The sequence below is a fragment of the Phocoena phocoena genome, chromosome 13 (assembly GCF_963924675.1).
Source record: "Phocoena phocoena chromosome 13, mPhoPho1.1, whole genome shotgun sequence".
NCBI lineage: Eukaryota > Metazoa > Chordata > Mammalia > Artiodactyla > Phocoenidae > Phocoena > Phocoena phocoena.
In genome coordinates, this window is record NC_089231.1 from 70,964,631 (window position 1) to 70,985,698 (window position 21,068).

General features: G+C 50.4%; 1 protein-coding gene across 1 annotated transcript in view; it reads right to left on the reverse strand.

Moving 5' to 3' along the window:
* MYO18B (myosin XVIIIB) overlaps positions 1-21,068 on the reverse strand; it is a 221,672-nt gene that overhangs the window by 30,423 nt on the left and 170,181 nt on the right. The window contains exon 39 of the mRNA XM_065889514.1: positions 1,053-1,183. Coding sequence (XP_065745586.1) covers positions 1,053-1,183 — 131 coding nt within the window. The remainder of the gene's footprint in view (positions 1-1,052; positions 1,184-21,068) is intronic.

A 21,068-nucleotide genomic window follows, 5' to 3' on the forward strand; every position in this document is an offset into this window, starting at 1 on the left:
CTGCTGCCCGGCTCACCCACACCTCCCGCCAGTCGGCAGCTGGCCCTGCCCACACCCCAGTAAGAGGTGGCTGGCTGGTCCCGGGAGGAACCACACCTGACGGGTAACTCGGGGCAACCCGCCCCTCACCGTCTCATTGTCTGCACAAAGAAAACGTCTCTCCCTGTCGCCCAGGCTTTGCTGCAGAGGCTGAGATGGAGGTGGACACGCCACAGCAAGACGGGCAGCTATGATTTCCAGAGACATAACGTGTCAAGGCTACAGAGGGAGCTCAGGGCGACAGGACACCACGGGCCATCCGCAGGGCGACAGCCAGGACTGTGTGCCCGCCGGGACACCTCCAACCACTCCCAGCGGGGCAGCCCACTCGTGGCCGGTGCAGCCTGAGACTGGGCTGGAGGGGGCGGGAGGCGGCCTATCCGTCTTCGGAGGGAGGAGGGAAGCCCCGACACTGAAGCTGGGGGCCAGCGCTCTAATCTCGCACCCTTGGCCAGCTGCCGCCTCTGTGAACTTACATCCATTACCCTGTGCAGACACGGCCACACTCCTGCAGCACCTACACGCCCCGACGCTGGTCACCCAGTGACTCACTCCAGCCTCACTCACAAGCGACAGGCAGGGAGTGGGTGGAGTATACGGAACGTCCCCTCTGTAGGTCAAAAGGGGTCAACTCTTGGCCATTTCATGTGGTTTGCCCAGTAGTGCCATGTCCACTTTACAGATGAGGGAATTAGGCCCAGACTGGATGTGTGACCTGCCCGAGATCACACACTGGAGGACACTTTGCAGCCATTCCTCCAGACCGTCTCCCCAGAGGCTCGGCGAACCGGGCTCTAGGCGTTTGGCGGTAACACGGAGACGTCACCACCCGCGGGGAAGCATCCTGCCTCTGCTCGCCTGAGGCGGCCAGTTATTCCTCCCACGCCCCGGCGCGCCTGAGTCCCCGGACCCCCAGACCTGAGAGGGGCAGCACTGCCCACCGGAGGCTGCAGAGCTCCCCAGGGTGCAGCCCACCTGCCACGCCCAGCCCCAGCCGCCTCCTGGCAGCTTACCTCTCCGTGTCGCTGTCGCTGGATACCACCTCTTCCAAGGCTGCCTGCAGGTCGGCGATCCGCCGGATGGACGTCTCCAGGTCTGTCTGGAGGGTCTGTCTCACTGCGGCGAGCTCCTCCACGTACTTCTCCTGGAGACAGAGACCACAGCACACGCTGGCCTTGGGCGAGACCCCCACCCGCCTACGAGAGCTCTGGGGAGGAGCCTGGCGCTCACTGGGACCCTGTGACGTGGCGTGTGCCCACGAGGGGCTCTCTCTATGGACAGGCTCGTGGACCCTCAGATGCTCTGGATTTTACAGAGGAGGAAGTGGATGCCTGGGGGCTCCAGGGCACGGCCCCGCACGGACCTCACTCACCCACACGGGGGGTGCCGGCCCCAAGTGGACACCCTGGATAGATGGGTCAATGGATGAGTCAATGTATGTTTCCCAGGAGAGTTGCGGAGGCTGGTTCTGGAAGCGGAGTCTCTGTCCCAGGGATGGATGTGGAGTGGGAGATTGGGGGGAGGGCAGAACAAGAACGGGTCCCTCACAGCTCTGTCACCTAGACCCCCCCAACGTTCCATCCTCAAAGGCAGCAAAAGGCAAAGATGGAAACCCCAGTGGGGCTCCCCGCGGAGCCGGCCAGCACCGCTGGCGCTCACTGAGACCTTTCCACGTCCAGCATTGTGCTCAGCGTTTCACGCTCCTGGCCTCACTCACTCCTCACAAGTCTGGCACGTGGCTCTTTATTACTGATCCCATTTCACAGATGAGGAAATGAGGCCTGGGGGACCGCAAGCTTGAACTGGAACTTGAGCTGGAACCCAAGCTTGGTGCATCTGACTCTCCATGCTCATCCCGTTACTTTCTGCCCTGACTGGATTTTTGTCCAGACTCTCTGGAAAATCTCTGACTTTCATTTGTAACGTTATTCCCACACTCCTCCCCTTTAACACAATGACTGTCAACTGAGGGTGAGTTTGCCCTCCAGGGGACATCAGGCCGTCACCAGAAACGTCCAGAGGCGTTTCTGGTTGTCACACTTGGGAGTCTGACGGCATCTAGCAGAGTAGAGGCCAAGGGCGCTACCCAGCATCTTACAACGCACAAGGCAACCTCCACCATGAAGGATTACTTCACACAAATGTCAACAGTGTCCAGCCTGAGAAACCCTGGGTTAAACCCAGAAACCCACCTTCTGGGAATTAATCCCATGGGGTGTAAACTAAAACACAGAGCAAGGCTCTGTAACCAAGGATGCCTGGGGCTGTGCTACTGATGACACGAGAGGCTGAGAGCCGCCTTGTCACCCAGCAACTGGGACTGGTTACAGAAATCACAGCGCGTCACTTTGATGCTATTAGGCAGACGTCAACATTAGAAATAAGGATGGTGGCAGTATGGAACGCCTTCTGTGAAATACCATTAAGCAAGCAGAAGAGAACAGAGAATATCGTGCCCAAGTCTACGTGCGAATAGCACACATGCAGTTGGGAAAACACTTGGAGAGTTGAGAATATTTATGGATGGGAGCAAAGAGAGGTTATGGATAGGATTTTTCTTTTGAGCTGCTCTAATCATGTCAAGTTTCTTTTTTGACTGCTGTCTTTTAAGAAACATGTATATACCAACTGATGAGAGCATGAAGGGGTGAAAACTAAGAATTGAGGGTCAATCTAAGTACAATTCCCAGCTCCCCACGCAACCCACTAGCTGTGGGACCGTGAACGGTTCACAGTCCCTCTCTGAGCCTGGGATTGTTTTTCTTTATTTTGTAGGTGAGGAAATCGAGGCCACTGAAGTCACTCAAGGCTGCAAGGAGGGGAACCCCGGTCTGCCCCGCTCCCAGGCCAGTGATCTTTCTGGGGCTCTGTTTGCCCGCCCCGGTGAAAGCCAGCGGGGACCAGCGCTGCTCCCCGTCACAGGGACACGCTCAGCTCTGCATAGCAGACCAGCTTGTCCATTCACGGTATTGTAAATCTGTGCCTTCACACTGACTTTTGAGTCTTCTCCAATTTGAGAGAGCGAGCAAAGACCAAGAAAGCCAAAGAAGCAAGCCCAGCTGACGAGGGAGGGGGCAGCGTGGAGAGGTGGGGGAGTGGTGCCCTGGGTTGAAACAGCCCGCTGTGAAATCCCCATCTTGGTGCTGACAAGGTGAGAAACGGTATGAGGCAGGGCCCCAGGCAGGAGGTCGGTGGACTGTCAGAGGAAATAACACACCGTGGGACGGCGAGGGGGGTGTTCACCCAGGATGCGAGCTTGTCAGCTCATAAAGACACCTAGGAAAATGGCTGGGCACACGATCCCAGGAGATTACAGGAGCGTCGCCCGAGCGCTGCTTCTTGCTAGTGGGCCGGGATGACAGCGTCCCTGGGAGGCGAGGGGACGAGGCACCTGTGTATCTGTGAGACATGGAGATGCTACCCATGTCCATGTCTGGGCCATTCCAGGCACGTGGTGAACGTTTCTTTTAGAGATGAGGAAACTCAGCTCTCACCAGAACAGCAAAAAGACCCACCCAAGGTCATGCAGCTGGGAGACCACAAAACTAGGCAGCCAAGTCTTGGGTTCTCAGGCGAGGCCCTTAGGCCACACGAGCTGAGAGAGAAGAGCCCAGATGTCCCCTCCTGGTTGTGCCTGGGTGACCTTGGCCCACGTCAACGTCACATGGAGGGAGCAACGAGGTCTTACAGTCTCGATCCGCGAGAAGCCTCCTGGCGGACAGAGGACAGGGAAGAGAAGGATGCTGGGTCTCAGGGACAGGTGGCTCTGAGCCAGGACCAAGCAGGTGAGCAGAGAAAATAGGGACCTGAGATGCATCAGATCCATAATATCATGAAAGAGAAAGTAGGCTCTGGAGCCAGGATGCCTGGGTTCGAATCCCAGCTCCACCACTCACTGGCTGTGTGACTTTCAGCAAGTTATTCAACCTCTCTGACCCCCACGGGTAAAATGGGGGCAGCCGTAGTCCCCTTCCCAGGGCTGTTGTGAGGATCGAATGAGCTTGGCAGAGAGGAAAGGCTTGGCCAGTGGTGGCATCGCTACGTCTTGACGCTCAGAGAACGACGAGCAACTGTGTGGGTGTCCCCACGTCACCGGCGGTGAGGGGGGGGTTTGCCAAGGTCACGCAGAGAATAAGGAGGCTGGCATGCAGGGCTCTGAAAGCTTTCTCACCATCTGCAGAGGAAAGACGGGGGTGGAAAGCAAGGGCAGCTTAGAGGATGAGTTAGCTAGACAGGGCGAGGACAGCGGAGAGCAAGAAAACCATCAACAGACAGGTGAGGCCTGTGGTGCCGGGGACCTGCCGCTACTGCCTCCCTCCACTGTGCCCCTTGCCCTCCGCGTCCCACCCCCATCTGCCTGGGGTCACGCCTCAGGCTCAGCAGGAACCTCCCAGGGAGACGGATTTGGGAAATTCAGAGTCTGTGTAATCAGCAAACCTTTCCTGTTTCAACTTGAAAACCAACTAGTCTGCTGATTGCCGAGACCAAGTCAGGCGAAATGGATGCGGTGCCCACACTAGTCTCCTGGGGGCAGACAAAACAAGGCCCAAGCCAGAGATGGCTTGAGAGACATGGAGGGGAGGGTGGTGCACCAGGAGAAGGGGGCACAGGGGAGGCCCCCTCTGGGGCCTTCTTCCACCTCCATGAGCAGCAGCGCTCAGGATCGGGTCAGGACTGCTACGCAAATGGGATTGTGTTTTGAGGCCAAGTACGAGCTCGGTCTTCTCGGTTTTACTCTCTCTTTGCGGGCTTGGAGCAGGAAGAAGTTGTGGGGGGGAAATTAGGGAACAAAAGTATTTGGACAGTAAAATGTGTACAATAGAAACCTACTAATAAACATACCATATGTCCATATTACTCCACAGCTACAATGTAGTGATATACATTGTAACAGACACACAACATGCTAACGTAGATTATTATATATTCATTATATACACACACACACACACACACACACACACACACACACACACACACACTGCCATACCATTCATTCAATAAGCATCTACTGAGCACGAACTACGTGCCAGCAGCACTGATCTAGGCACAGGCAGTGCAGATAAAATCCTAACTTCCATGAGCCCTGATCTTTCTGTATTGCTGCCATCTAGAACAGAGCAGGCACTCAATATGTCTTGGGATTGAGTGAATGGTGTTACCGCATGACTGTAAGAGCTGAATGAAGGAGGGACACACACTAAGGCACACATAATACACACCACGCACACAGAGATCAACACAAGACTACGACGTATGTGTACGCGCCAGCCTCCCCTGCATCACGTGAGAGAGTCATCAACCCTTGTTAAACTCCCAAGCTGCTCCCCCTGGAACGTGCTGTGTGGAGTTGCCCGTGTTGGGAGCAGTTTGTACGATAATCAGTGGCTGCAATTAAAATCGTCTCCTCTTGTGATGTTCCATTAGAGGCTAATATTTGAAACTGTTGTCTGGGATCTCTGCCCCGGGCACCTCAGTCTTCAGAGGACCCTCTCCTGCCCACAGATGCACAGGACTCCCCCATGTCACTTTCTGCGCCTCTGGAGGTTGCCTCTCTAAACTTTGGAGGTGTCCCGCAAGGCCTCCCGAAGTTAATTTCACCTAATTTATATTATAGATCAGACTATCTCAAAACGTCCTCAAAACCTGATGAAAATTCACCTTGTTATTCTTTTCTGATGTACTAATGACAAATAGAAACTTCATGTTACAGAGCCTGGTGTTAAGAAAAAATTATACGCACCTGCGTATGCGTGTAACTGTGTATAAATGTACGTTTATATAAAGTATACATGTAGTATATAGAAATGTAAATGTATAAATGTAAACACATAAATATGTATACGTGTGAATGTGTGTTCTCATGTGTATTTACAGATTCACACACAAATATTCCCAGTCTGACACACAGCACATACTTAATAAGCATTTGTGAATAATTAATAAATGAACGTATTTATTTCTATTTCTCACGTGGGCAGGCGTGCTACTAAATGTTTGAAAAAAAACCTTATCTCACGCAATCTTTATAAAAACCCTCGGAATCACATACACTATAAACACATAAAAAGTAACGTGAGAACATTACAACAAACTCGTTGCAGAGCTATGATCTCTGTGCAGTGAGATATCAGGTGATTCCCACCCCCCCTTTTTATACTTCTCCCGATATTCTGCAAAGAATATGATGTACTTTTATTATCAGAAAATTTAAAATACAGGACTTCGTTTCTCTCTGCACTGCAATCACCAGCCCCCTGGTGCACCTGCTCAATGCCTCGCACGGCAGCCTCATCATCCCCATTTTACAGATGAGCGGGCTGAGCCTCGGGAAGGTTAAGTCACTTGCCCAGGGACATGCACCCAAGACATGACAGGCTAGAGTGGACCCAGGTCTCCTGACCCCAGCCCACAGCTATTTTCCCCTTTGCCTCTATTTGCTCCTGCTTCATCCAAGGATGACGGTGTCTCCAGAGCTGGGGGGAGTCTACCCAGAAAGCAAGGTTATGAGGAACTTCCATTGTTTCATTCAAATTGTCCAAGGGTCACTTGCCTGGGGGAAAGGAGGCTGTGGGGGAAAGTAAAGGCCCCGTGCATTGTGTCCTGGCAAGAGCTCCAAGGCCATATTGGCAATGGAGTGAGCATGGGCAGAAAGCGTTCCGTCCCGTTTTGGGAAAGAGTTGGGGCGCCCCTTAGGAAACCCCAAGTGATACATCGGATTCTCTTATTTAAGACTGGAAAAGAGCCCAACCTCCAGCTGGAAGGGGACTAAGGAGAAGGTAGTTGTCACGAGACAATGTCCTTTCTTCATAATCATCCTGCAAAGTGTTTTCTTTTAATGATGTGGTGATACAGAGAGACTCATCAAAGATCCCAAAGTCACCCAGCTAGACAGTGACACGTAGGTTCAAGCTCAGGCCTGCCTGTTTCCAAAGGGTCAGGAAACACCTCATGACTCCACCTGTCCTTTTCTTTGCCTGTGGCAGGCATGCCTAATCGATCACTGCACAGACCCAGGCAATGTGGGGCCCGAGTCCTTTCTCTGAACCACCAAGCTGAGTGCTTCACCCCAGTACTGCCCTGTGCTCCATCCACCAGCATCAACTGGAACTCCCAACTCTGCCACACTTCAAATGATCTCAATCCTCCTGGAAATGCCTACTGAATTCTCAAAGAAGACACTTAATATAAGTTGGTTGCGGGTGGGGGGGGGGGCTGGTATTTCTGGTATTTCTCCATGAATATTGATGAGTGCTCTGTGAAACCGAGGGAAGCTGAAGCCCAACCACACTTAGGGAGGGACCCTGGCTGGTAGGGAGGGACCCTGGCTGGTGGGGAGGGGGAGATGCAAACTACCAACCACATGGGAGCAGCAGGAAAAGCTCTGGCTTTAGGATGAGATGAACCCTGAGGCACTATGTGAATTCTGAAGAATTACTAACCCTTCCTTACTTTCAGTTCCTCATCTGTTAAAATGACAGTGTTATTCTGCAACAAACGGTATTGCAAGGAACAAGTGAAATAATGTAAAACTGCGTATATCTGGTATACCTAATACTGTGGCACGTACTTGATACATAACAAAGGTTCCCATTTCCTTCTTTCAAAGTAAAGACTCCGAAAACATGAAACCTGCAGGGACTGTATAGTGAGGATAGCCTCATTTCTCAGAAAATGAATTCTATGAACCTGATACATTTTTGTTGAAGCCAGAAGGATTTAATGCAATACCTCCACGGAGCCTGTATCAGTCAGGAAAATAGAAACCACTCTAGATCATTCAGCCAAAGGAATTTAATATAGGGAATTGGTTTTTCAGGTGATGGAAAAGATGAGAAGCCAGAAGAGATTAACAACTACAGGAAGGCACTGCCAACCTAGGGCTGGAAGGAAAAGTCAAAAAGTTGGGCCATCCAACGGGCAACAGCAGGGCTGCCCAATGGGAGCTGCAGTCAGGGAGGAGGGTCCCAAATGGGATCCGGAATTACAGAGGCTGGGCTGCAGTCAGGGATGCCCCCCACCCCCGACCCCAAGGCAGTGCAAGAGAGGGAGAAATACACTGGTTCTTCTACTCCTCCTGTCTTTCAACTGTCCCTCACTGCCGTTCACTTGGCTGAACCTACCAGAAGGCAAGCTCTTAAAACAGTTTAGAGCACAGCAGAGAAACGGTGGGAGTGAATCTGAGAGCAAACGGGAGAATTCCTGGTACAGAGCACAGAGGCATCTGGGCTATAGCCAGGCTTCATTATTAAAAACAGATGAGGGTGTTTTCAGTCTGTAAAAATTCATCCAACTGGACACTTCTAAGATTTGCACACTCTTCTAGGTGTATATTTCAAGGAAAACATTACAATAAATCCAGAATTAACGACTGTCAAGTGTTACAACCAAATGCTGGATTACAACCCCCAGTCTGGATTAGTTATTTATTGCTACATAACAAATTGCCTCAACACCTAGTCACTTTGAAATATCAAATGTCATTCTCACTCATGGTTTTCTGTGGGTCAGGAATTCAGAGGCGGCTAGGCTGTGTGGTTCTGGCTCATGGTCTATGGTAGGATGAATAAGGCGCCCAAAGATGTCCACGTCCTAATCCCCGGAACATGTGAATATGTTCACTTAGATGGCAAAAGGAATTTTGCAGATGTGACTAAATTAAAAATCTTAAGATGAGCGTTCATCCTGGATTATGTGGATAAGCTGGGTGGCCCCTAAATGTAATCATAAGGGTCCTTATAAAAGGGAGGTGAGAGGGTCAGTGGGGAAGAAAACAGTGCTGTGATGATGGAATCATGGATAGGAGTGATGCAGCCAGGAGCCAAGAAATGCTGGCTGCCTCTAGAAGCTGGAAGATGCAAGGAATGGATCACCCCCTGGGGCCTCCAGAAGGAGCCAGCCCTCCTTTCACCTTGATTTTAACCCCTTAAGACTCATTTTGGACTTTCGACCTTCATAACTATCAGAGAATAAACTGTGCTATTTTAAAGTTACTATGTTTGTGGTAATTTGCTGCAACAGCAATGGGAAACCTACACAGGATTTGTCACGATGTCACAGTGAAGATGTCAGCCAGGTATGGTTGTCTGAAGGCCGCCCTGAAGCTGGAGAGTTCTTTTTAGAAAGCTCACTGACATGGCTATCGGCTGGAGGCCTTAGTTCCCTGCCACGAGGGCCCCCACTGAGCTGCTTGAGTGTTCTCATGACATGGTGGCTGGCTTTACCAGAGCACGTGATCCAAGGGAGAGCAAGGCAAATGCCAAAGACCTTTTATAACCTAGCCTCCAAGTGACATAGCATTGCTCCTGACCATCCATTGGTCACACAGACCAACTCCGATACAGTACGGAGGAGGCTACAGGGGGGTGTGAAGGCAGAGATGGGGACCGCTGAGAACCTTCTTGGAGGCTGGCCCCCACAGTAACACTGACACTTCTTCACCCACAGGCCCCAGCTCCAGTGACTCCCTCATCCACAAAGGAAAACCCTGTAGGAACCCTGAGCTGCTTCTCATTTCTTGGAGCACATCTGTTTATAGGTTGTACGATGTCCCCCCCAAAGATATGTTGAAATCCTAATCCCCAGTAGTTCAGAATGCAACTGTATTATTTGGAGTCAGGGTCTTTACAGAGGCAATCAAGTTAAAACAAGGTCATGAGAGAGGGACCTAATCCAACATGACCGGTGCTCTTATGAGAAGAGGGAAATTTGGAAATGACGACAGTCATGCATAGAGGAAAGATGATGTGAAGCCATAGAGGGAGAGCACCGCGTGGAGACAAAAGATTCAAGAGTTGCACCTATAATCTAAGGAACATCAAAGATTGCCGGCAAGCCACCAGGAGAGTGGCATGGGACAGTTTCTTCTCTAGCACCTTCAGGGGAGCGAGGCCCTGCGGACGACACCTTGGTTTCAGATTTCTAGTCTCCAGGATGTGAGACAATGCGTTGCTGTTTTACCGAGCTACCCGGTTTGTGGTACTTGGTTACAGCAGCCTGAGCAAACTAATGTAACACCGTGTGATCTTTTATTTTTCTTTTATACATCATTACCTTTCTTTTCTGGTTCTAATAGGGTTCATTACACAGAATTTAGAAAATAGAGTTGCCAAAGGAAAAAAAACATTAAAAATTGCCCTTCAGTCTGTTACCTCGGGGACAGCCCCTCTTGATGACTATGTTGGTGTGTCTCCATCCTGTGTTCACTTCTTCATGTGTGTATAGACACATCTATTGGACACGCACTGGGGCAAAAGGGTTTTATAGGAAAGGGAGAATGGAGTTAGCCAGGCGGACAAGCAGGGGACCGTGGCGCCCCTGCCCTGCCAGGACTCTCCGGGTATCTCCAGGCAGAAGAACGCGTGGAGCTCCAGGCGCCTGCTTGCTATCTTTCATTTCCCTTCTCATTTTTCAAGTTGATTGTTTTAAAATGCCCCCAGCTACTTCTTGAGGGCCTTTATCGCTTTCTGGAAAGTTAATATTTTAGGTAACTTGGGCTGTTCTAGATGATAAAGAGCCAGCCTGCAGAAAGTCTCAGATGTATTTGCTACGCACGTCCACGCATCATGTAAACATCTGTGGACACACACACCATATACCAGGGGCCCAAACTGAGGCTCAGGGCAGGAAGCCACCTGGCCAAGGTTGCTGGGGCCACCGGGTGGCAGAAGCAGAACTGGAGTCTTTCCTACCCAGGTCATCTCTCTGTCAGCAAGTGTGCGCCTCTCTCCTTTCTCTGTTCTCACACTTCGGATGAGCCATTTTTGCCTAAACCCTGTCTCCAGCTACTCAAGTCATAACAGTGCCATGGGCTGGGGCTACAGTTATGAGAAGGGGGCTCTGAACTTGATTCTGTGGTCCCACGTTTCTCCTGATGGGTGGGGAGTGGCAGAAGGCACAGCCTCCTTGGAAGGGCATGAGACCCTCACACACAGAAGGGGAATGTGGCTGAGGGTCTTCGGAGCCAGCAGGATGGCAGTGGGGAGGGCAGGGTGATCAGGCTTCAAGGCACAGTGGGCTGTGAGTCTTAGGGTCACAAGGTTTGCAAATAAAACTTTAAAAAAACCTCTCTAAGGTTCCTTACAGCTCTAACTACTCAGAGCTGGTAGCCCTCCCAGCCCTAGAACCGCCCCAGCCTGTGACTACTGCTGCAGCACCTTCAGAAAGGGACAAAGAACTGTCACCGGAGTGCAACTCTCTCAAGGTTGGCACCCACAGGGCCCTCACAAAACCTCCAGCCGCAGAAAGACATCCTGACCTGGCGTGGATCCAAACACCCCACTCCCCACTTCCCAGAGCTGCCCACCTAACTGCTTCCTGCAAAAAGGAAAAAAGGCATTTCATTTTTTTCTGCTCCAGTGCAAATATGACATATCTGTGCCATCTGATTTTCCTGACAAATAATTACATCAACGTAATTAAGCCTCAAATGCGGAAATTCTCTGTACCATGTACACCGACACCACACTTCCCTCATCAGAGGGCCGTTGCTCCAGGCAGTAATTATCAAGCCACCTTTGACATGTCTTATTTCAATTTAAATGGAAATGAAGCTCATAGATCTTCCCAGCCCACGATCCCACATGACTGCAGAAATAGAGACACTATTGAAACTTTGAACTTTGAATTACTGAACTTTTGAACCGGACTCTGAAACTTCTCAAGTGGCCTCAGGTTTTGCATCCAAAGAAGTTAAAGTGAGAGAACAACTTATTCCTATGTACCCCTGGCCCCTTCTCTGATCCTCAAGTACAGAATCTCATATCAACACAGTGGGCTTACCTCTTGCCTCCTTCCCCAGCTCTCCATCCCCTGAAATTTAGTCTTCATCACCAGCTCCTGAAGGTTCGCATCGTCTTGGTCCTCCTCTTCAATCCAGCCCCCTCTCCAATCCACCTTCCATACAGCATCCAAGGGAGAATCTTTTTAATCCAATTGAGTCCTCTCCTGCTTAAGAGACTTCAGTGCCTCTTCACCTCCCCAAGTCCAGACTGTGCAGTTGAGCCTATCAAGGCTTTCACAGTCTTTCTTCCAACTCACCTTCCAAGGTTCCTCTCCTTCCATGGCCAACAGTGCACCCACACATCAGTAATTCCCACAGTGCTCAAACATGCCGTGTCCTTTCATGCCTCTGTGCCTTTGGACCTACCATTCCTCCACCTGGAGTGCTCTTCTCTACTCTGACAAGTGAACTCCTATTCATCCCTCAAGACCCATTCCACAGCCACTTCTTCTGGGATGGCCTCTCTGGCCCCCCTGGGTAGAATCAGCCACTTTCATCTCTGTGTTTTGGGACAAGTCACTGAGTTAAGCATACACCTCCATCAGATTGTAATTAATTTCCAATTTCTAATTTCCTGCTATACTGAGCTCCTTATGAGTAGGGCTATACTCAGCCTAATATCTCAAATGCCTCATGCAGTAGCTGGAACTTAGAAGTCACCCCATAAATATTCAGCTTTCAATTCTCCCAGCTCTACATTCACGGTGGGGGCTGTAGGCAGCGGGTCTGACCACCACAGGTCTTCAACTCACACAAGACATGGGCTTGCAACCCAGCTCCACCACTTGCGGCATGACTATGAGCAAGCCTGTCACCCACCTCCCTGACCCTCAGTCTCCTCACCTGTAAAGTAGGAGTACTGACAGCATCACTGTGCTGTGGGACTAGCTGAGGACTCATGGGTGGAAGGTGCTTGAAATGTCAGATAAAACACAGCAAGTTTTATGCTCGATAAACATCAGCCCTCTGTCCTGCTCTCAGAACTACTGGGTGACACCTTGTGAAACACAGCAAGTTTGGGGGGGGTCTCTTCTCCCCCACTCCCCCATTCCTCCTGGCCCTCCCACACGCCTCATTTAGGCATCTGGTGACCTCAGTCTCACACCCCACTGGCCACACCATTTTAATGCCCCAAACGTGGTCCCCCACATCCTTCCAGTCCCCTCTCCACCAGAACACTTTCACATTTTGTCCCACTCCATCACTGCCAGGTCCCAAGTCACGCAAACATGCGCCCACATCAGATAAAATCCTGACTGCCGATGTGCCGACCCCCCAGGGCAGGTTAGGTCTCATCCCTGCCAGCATCCGTATGTGTCCAGAGCGTCCCAGGAGAGACGTGGCAAGAGACTGCAGACACTGCCCACAGATACAGGAGTCGGAAAACGGCCCCCGAATAAAGTCACCCAAGCCAGCAGTGACCAAAGTGACCACATCCCAGCAGCTATGCCAGGTAGGCACAGCCAGCGCGAGTCAGCACAGGGGTGAGGTGGAGACCCACACCAGACTCGAGACCTGGCAACGAGCCCCACATCCGCACGGGCTCCCCAGGCACCAACAAGCACACCCTCGAGTCTGTCCCCTCAACTCCATCAATATCGGTTCCCTCCCGATCTTTAACACAGAATACTGTGAGGCTCGAGTCACATTCAGGTGCTTTGTAAACTGTGACGAGCTGAGCGCATGTGAGACATTATTTATCACACTGCTTCTTCCCTCTTCACATCTCCTTCTTTTTTCAGACACATCTGATGGCCTCATCACAACTAAAGCCCTGGCCGGCGTTCTCAACAAACCAAAGTACCATCACGAATGAACTCGGGTGAGCGGGGAAAGCAATCCCTCCCAGGTAAATCAACCCCCATTAATGGTCTTGTATTATTAGATACGTTCCCCGCAAGAACTGATCAGGGAGAACAAGGACCAGAGAGATATTGGTATTGGCAATCAAGGCCGTCCTGGCTTTCCTTGTGCTTGGACCAGAGACAATGCCGTCTCGCTGAGAAACAGGTGAAGGAGCTACTGTCAGAGAAAACGGCGCGTGCGACACAAACAGCAAAAGACACTGATAAGCAGCGGTGGCCAGGCGTGAAGACGACCAGAGATGAAGACAGTGACCTCTAGACTTGACTGGCTTCCATCTGCAGAGGCAAGAGGATGTCACAGAGACACGAACACCCTGGCCGCGTTTCAGACTCGGGGAAATTTCCACCCACCCATTGGGAAGTGGACATTTTTGCTAGTTACGATTCTCACTGATTCATGCCACTTTTGTGGGACGGTTTCGAATGCTAACTCCTCTAATTCATGGGCGCTATGTGGCCTCTGGAGAGGGGTTCTGGATGGATTTTGATTTTCTGGACTGAAGAAGGCTGAGCTAAAACGCAGGGTTTCTCAACTTCAGCATTACTGCCATTGGGGCCACAGGAATGTTTGTTGGCGGGGGAGGGGAGTGGCCCTGGGTGTTTCAGGAGGCTTAGCAGCAACCCCGGCCTCTGACCCACTAGGTATCAGCACCACCCCGCCCCTACGTTGTGCCAACCGAAAATGTCTCCGGATACTGTAAGATATTATTACTTGAGCGGCAAAATCGACCCCAGGTGGGGGTCAAGCTAAAGGCATAATGGTAGGTGGGAGACATTAATTTAGAGGACACAGACTCTGGATCATACCAATATGAATCTGAATCCTGAATGAGCCACTTCCTGCTGTGTGACCTCATCTTACAAAACATAAGCCTCCCCTTCCCGTGACTTCAGAGGCTCTGGAACAAGGAGGGGGTATCATGTAGGGCCAGCCACTCCCAGGGAGGTCCGTGTGCCAGCATCACCAGGACGCCGGTCACAGATGCAGGCTCTCCGGCCCTGTCCCAGCCCTGCTGACTCAGGTTCTGCCTTTGAACATCCCCGGGTGATCTGTATGCACTGATGCTTGAGAAACACTGGCACTGCGATTAAGAGCATAGGTTTTAGTGTCATGAGACTGATTCCATATCCCGGTGCCAATCTTTCTTAGCTATCCAGCCTTGGGCAAGTCACTTCACCTCTATGTAAGCCTCTTTAAAATGTGTAAAACAGAGATAAAAATACCACCTCGCTCCAAAGATTGGAAGTGCCTATTTAATGAGATGGGGCACGAGGTGGGCCACAGCACGGACAGGCAGTACGTGTCAGCTCCCGGGCTCCCAGCAGGAAGACTCAGAGATGCTGAAGGAAGCTCCCTTGGTGCACTTTTTTGATCTTCCCTTTGATGGAGTCTAGAATTACAACAGCCACGTGGCTGCTCATGGTCCACTTAGTCCTTTACGGACCCAGCAGGGAGGAAAAGCAACTGCCAAGCGCTGCGCGCTCTCTCCCCTGCACGTCTCAAGGTTACGGCCTGGTGGCACGTGCCTTGGGGAGGGACAGCCTCATCACATCCGCCCCGCAGCTGGGCCCAGGGCTCTCCCGGGTCTGTCCGTCCTGCCCTCGCAGCTGCTCAGGGTCATCTCCTGCTTCTCATCCAGAGGCTTGGCTCCGGGGAAGGCAGGCGTGGTTCCAATGGCTTCTCACTGGTTTCCCTCCGTTCAGAGACAGGCTCTCTGGCTTTCTCCCAGCGCCAGGGAGCACGTCAGCCATAGCCCCTTGAAGCTCTTTCCTCCCCTCATTCCCTCCCTGGAGGCCAGATGCTGTCCTGGGAGAGACATGGTCTGAACTAGGCAAAACCATCCTCAAAACGGCCCCATGTCCGAGTGGGGCCCCTAGGAACCTCTAAAGTAGGTCTGTGAGTTTACTACGCAAATCCCAGCACCTGAGGAAACCCTTTCAACTTTTATGTTCCAAACAAGGCGCAAACTCTGGCTTCTGGGATCATATCTGGCCTGTGCCTGTTTTTGTAAATAAAGTTTTATTGGAACACAACTACACTAGTTTGTCTTGTCTACAGCTGCTGTCAGAGTTCAGAGGTTGAGACAGAGGGACTCTGTGGTCCACAAAGCTGAAAGTATTTACTACCTGGCCCCTGTTCTAAAATCCTGAGGTTCAGACTCCTCTAGTGGTGCAGTGGTTAAGAATCTGCCTGCCAATGCAGGGGACATGGGTTCGAGCCCTGGTCTGGGAAGATCCCACGTGCCTCGGAGCAACTATGCCCATGCGCCACAACTACTGAGCCTGCGCTCTAGAGCCTGTAAGCCACAACTACTGAGCCTGCGTGCCACAACTACTAAAGCCCGTGCACCACAACTACTGAAGCCCGTGTGGCTAGAGCTCATGCTCCACAACAAGAGAAGCCACCGCAGTGAGAAGCCCGCGCACCGCAACAAAGAGTAACCTCGCTCGCCGCAGCTAGAGAAAGCCCACAGGTTCTCAGTTTTGCTTATGCAAATGTCTCACTGCAGTAGATAGCTGAACCCTTCCGGGGTGTGTAGTTAACTTTTGGGCCCCGCCCTGGAAGGGTTAAGAAGAAAGTGATTCTTCTTAAAGAATTAGAAGAAAGGAAGAAGAAAAAGAAAGGAAGTAGACGGTGTCACTGGGGGAAAAAGACACAGAAGCAAAACCACCAAATCACTGATACAAAGGCAGGGACTATAAGCTAAACTAGGCAGCAGACGGTGTGATTAGGGTCTGGATGGGAAGAGGCCTGTGTCTCCCTTCTCGGCCTCCTGCTCCTCGCTTGTAACAGAGTCAGGGTGAAGCGCCTACATCAGGGCTCTTCCTGTCTGTGTGGGTCACCTGAGGGTCTTGTTAAAATGCAGACGTAGGGGCTTTCCTGGTGGCGCAGTGGTTGAGAGTCCGCCTGCCGATGCAGGGGACACGGGTTCGTGCCCCGGTCCGGGAAGATCCCACATGCCGCGGGGCGGCTGGGCCCGTGAGCCATGGTTGCTGGGCCTGCGCGTCCGGAGCCTGTGCTCCGCAACGGGAGAGGCCACAACAGTGAGAGGCCCGCGTACCGAAGGGAAAAAAAAAAAAAAAAAAAAATGCAGATCATGACTCAAAGGTGTGGGGTGGGGCCTGAGGTCCTGCAGCCAAGGCTGCTGGTCTGAGAATGACACTTTGATTTGGAGGTAGGTCACGGGGACTTTGGGAGAAGTAAATGGCAGAATGTACAAACCACGTTTAGGCCTGACACAAATGGTAGGCTGTTATAGAAATAATCATCGTAACAGCCACAACAATGACAACAATAAGTAAATACAAACTATACATAACCCAACTTAAAATCAACCTCCAGCTGACGTCCATAACAGAAACGATAAATATGTAAATCCACAGAGTCACAAAGCAGGGCTGTGTTTACCCTTCTCCTACAAAGAGCAATCTCCTCCCCCCCCCGCCCCCCGCAACCCCGTCAAGTGAGTCTTAACTATTAGCATCATCACGCAAACGTCAGAACTGTCCTGAAGACCTTGTCTAAAAATCGCACCAGTTAGAACACAGAGATAATATTAGCTTTGAAACAGTGTCCTTGACCTGCAGACACAATCTTCAATGTTGGCCTCACGTTAAACTACCCTCATTAGCTACTCATTCTAACAAGAGATGTGTGTACACAGAAACTTGATTTGTGTCCTTGTGATGGAGATGGGTGGGCTGAGCCAGGGACGACATCCTGGCGTGGGAGGGCCCTGGTAGAAACGGACAACAGAAGGACCATCCTTGGGAAACTCAGAGCCGCTAGACCTTCAAATGAGCTACAGAAATACTGGCATCACCGATCCTGTCGCTGTAGCAGGGGCCAACAGGAAAGCTCCAGGCAGCCTTCTTTCATCAGGTTTACTCTCTCGTGATTTTTAGCAGGGGTGAGGAGGTGGGTACTAGGGAGAGTTACACTTTATTGACATTTAATATGTGCAAGACACTCCTCTAATATCCAGGTTACCTTAGAGCCCATTTTACAGATGAGGAAACTGAGACTCAAAAGAAAGCAGGTGACTTGCCCTGTACACACAGTCTGGAAGGGCTAGAGCCATGATTTACATCTAGTTCTGCTATGCATTCCCTACTCTGCTTTTCCTTCCAAAGGAGCTTAGAGCAGCAGTTGGCAAACCACAGTCTAGGGGCCAAATCTGGCCCACTGCCAGTCTGTCTTTGTGAATAAAGGTTTATTGGAACACACATGCTCATTCATTGAGGTACGGTCTCTGGCTGTGTTTGTGCTACAGCAAAGATGAGTAGTTGCGACAGACACAGTACGGCCTGCAAAGTCTAAACTATATTTACTACCGGTCCTTTACATAAAACATTTGCTGATCCCTGGCATAGCACATTTCATTGCTACTGCGTACAACCTCGTGAGGTTTGGCCACCCTCTCAGAAGGAGTGAAAACCATCTTATTTCCTGAGTTCTTTTCCTTTTGTTTGCTGAGAAGTCACATCAGTCGTCTTTTTTCCCCCACCTGCAATTAGCTCATAAAGGCTGGAGCCTGAAGGATTCCTCCTGAGTGTTTGTTTATAAGCCTCCTTCCAGCAGGACGCTGCATATCTAAACCACTGCCAAACTTTAATAACAGCATCGACTGCATCACCTCCCACCAAAAGCGAACAGGAAGCCTGGCTCGGCTGCCCAGCTGGGTGGATGTCAGTTGCGGACAGCTGCAAATTGCCTGAACAAGGACAGATGTAGCTTGTCTTTGCCTTTCTTCTTCCACGTGAAAACTTTTCGGGGTGAAGATTAGACTGCTCTTAGGGAAATGAATGTGTTGATTCTAATTATGTGAGCAGGCAGGCGGCAGAGGTGCCATGCAGCAGGATGGGCTCCAGGTCATTTACCTGGAATGCAGCCAAGGCAAGACTGGGCAAAGAACGGAATTCCAATGCAGCTGGTGCCCAGGACACTGAGCACAAAAGGAGGCATCTATGAACCCATGGGTCACGGGGGTGGGGGGACAGCACGTGGGGGACAGAATTCCCAGAACTGTCCAACTGGAAATGATTTAACCACTGCCTAGGCTTATACCTCTGCTCTAAAGCTCAGAGCTTGCCTGTTCTCGAGGGGGGCTCTTCTGTGCTCTCTGCTCTGGGTCTCACTCTCATGGTGATGCTGGTGGTGATGATGATGAGAGTGATGGGAATGAGGATGGTGATGGTGAGGATGGTGAATGATGATGGCAATGGTGGTAGTGGTGATGATGGAGGTGACAGTGATGATGACTGCTTGGTCTGAACGTTGGCCCTCCACTCCATTCATAGTTTGAAATCCTAACCTCCAAGGGTATGGTATTAGTAGGTGGGGCCTCTGGAAGTGATCAGGTCATGACGATAGTGCCCTCATGAATGGGATTAGAAGGCAGAGACAGTCCTAGACCCTTCCACTATGTGAGGACACAGCAAGAGGGCACCAGCCATGAACCAGGCAGAGAACCCTCGCCAAAATGCGACCATGCTAGCGCCTTGACCTTGGACTTCCCAACCTCCAGAACAGTGAGTGGTAAATTTCTGTTGTTTATAAGCCACCCAGTCTATGGTGTTTTGTTATGGCAGCCTGAACAAATTAAGGTAGTGGTAACGATGATGATGTGACAGTGAGTTTGCTTTATGCTCTGTGATAAGCATTTAAATGCATTATTTCATTAAATCTGCCTTGAAATGACGTGATGGAGTTGCAATGACTATCCCTATTTTATAAGATAACAGAGACACAGAAGTTGAGCATCTTGACCAAAGGCACACAGTAGGGAAGTGACGGCACTGAGATTCGCACCTAGTCTCCTGACTCCTAGTCCTCTGCCACTTCTGTCAAGCTCCTTCTTCGTTTGGCGTGCATTTTTTACGCCTCCTATGTGCCAAACAATGTTTGAGGGCAAAAGTAAGCAAATTTTTTTTTCTGATAAACTCCGTTTGCTTAAGCCAGTTCGAGGTTTGTCACCTACCACCAAAAGAGCTGTAATTTAGACCACTTCACTCATCCATTTCTACTTCTACATGCTTGCAATTCCAAATCAGCCAATTCTCCCCCCAAAAACATTTTCTTTACCATTGCTTGGTCTATCCTCAAGTTCTGAGGTCTCCATCTACTTTCTCATTGTTTAAGTTCAGCCACAAAAGACAAAAAAAGAAAAAGGGCACCAGAAGGAGATGAACTGTTTTTCAAACCAAATTATAGTCTGGAAATGAATTTAAAACATTCAGAGTCTGATCTGGGGCTCCCTGGGACCACTATCGCCTGAAGATGTCCAACTGGGACAATGATTGTGCTTTCAGTCGTGAAGATTAACCTTCCCAAGCCTCTCTGACATGCAGTTAAGTGTGGCTTAATCTCATCTAAACAATTCCAATTGGATTTATTTTAATAATTTAATGTACACCTGCACCGCTCAATGTCTCCTCCCACTTTTTTTTTTTTTTTAAGTAACTTTGGGAGGTTAAGTTACTCTAATTTCCACAAGTCTAAGGTGACGAAAGTTCAACTGATGAAGTCTCTGGGGACAAGATTCGTACTTGCTCTTCTGTTTGCCTCCTCCAGACTCCACTCGCTATTTGTAACTGCTATTAGCAACTTTCAATTCTGATTAATTACTGGAGCGTCTGTTTCCCTTTGTGGCACTTTCACTTGTGGCAGAAACAAAGCCACAAGTCAGGGAGTAATAGACCCAATTATTCCTAGGTAGGCTTTTGTTAATAGATTTTATTATCTAGATATCTCATCTCAGAGGCAGACGCAAAGAAACTCATTTCGTTAGATGATAACACCTCTTGAATTGAGACAAGCACATTCACCACCTGGGATCAGGAGAGCTTGGAAAAATTCCATTTCAGAAATATGTGTGGGGCTGGCAACACCCGGTTCTAAGTCCCTCTTAGGACCAAGTTTCTTTTGTATGGAAACCTTTGTGGGGAGACAAGCAGAGGAGCCCACAGTGCCTGGAAGTGGGGATGATACAAAGGCCCACGTTCTCCCCTGCCAGCTGAGAGCACAGGAGGCCGTGACTAGTGGAGAGGGAAGCAGTGTGTGAACAGGGAGTTTATAAACGCGTTGGGCCATTTTGGATCACACTGAGATAACGGAACAGTAATTAGGAGACCTATCTCCCTGTCAAGAGAGCTATAAAAGGTGTTATTTATACCCTGCTCATGGCCCCAAATGCCCTCCACATGGAATGCCTTTTTAAATACTTCAGTTCTCAGCCAAAAGACTTCATCTTTATGCTCTGAAGTTCAAAGACACTGGCGGGAGAAAAACACTGAGAGCTTTTTAAAATGAAACCCTTAATTCTGGGTTTGGTGGATATACCTCCGGGGGGTGGTGGGGCAGGTTGTGGGAGGGGTCTGTG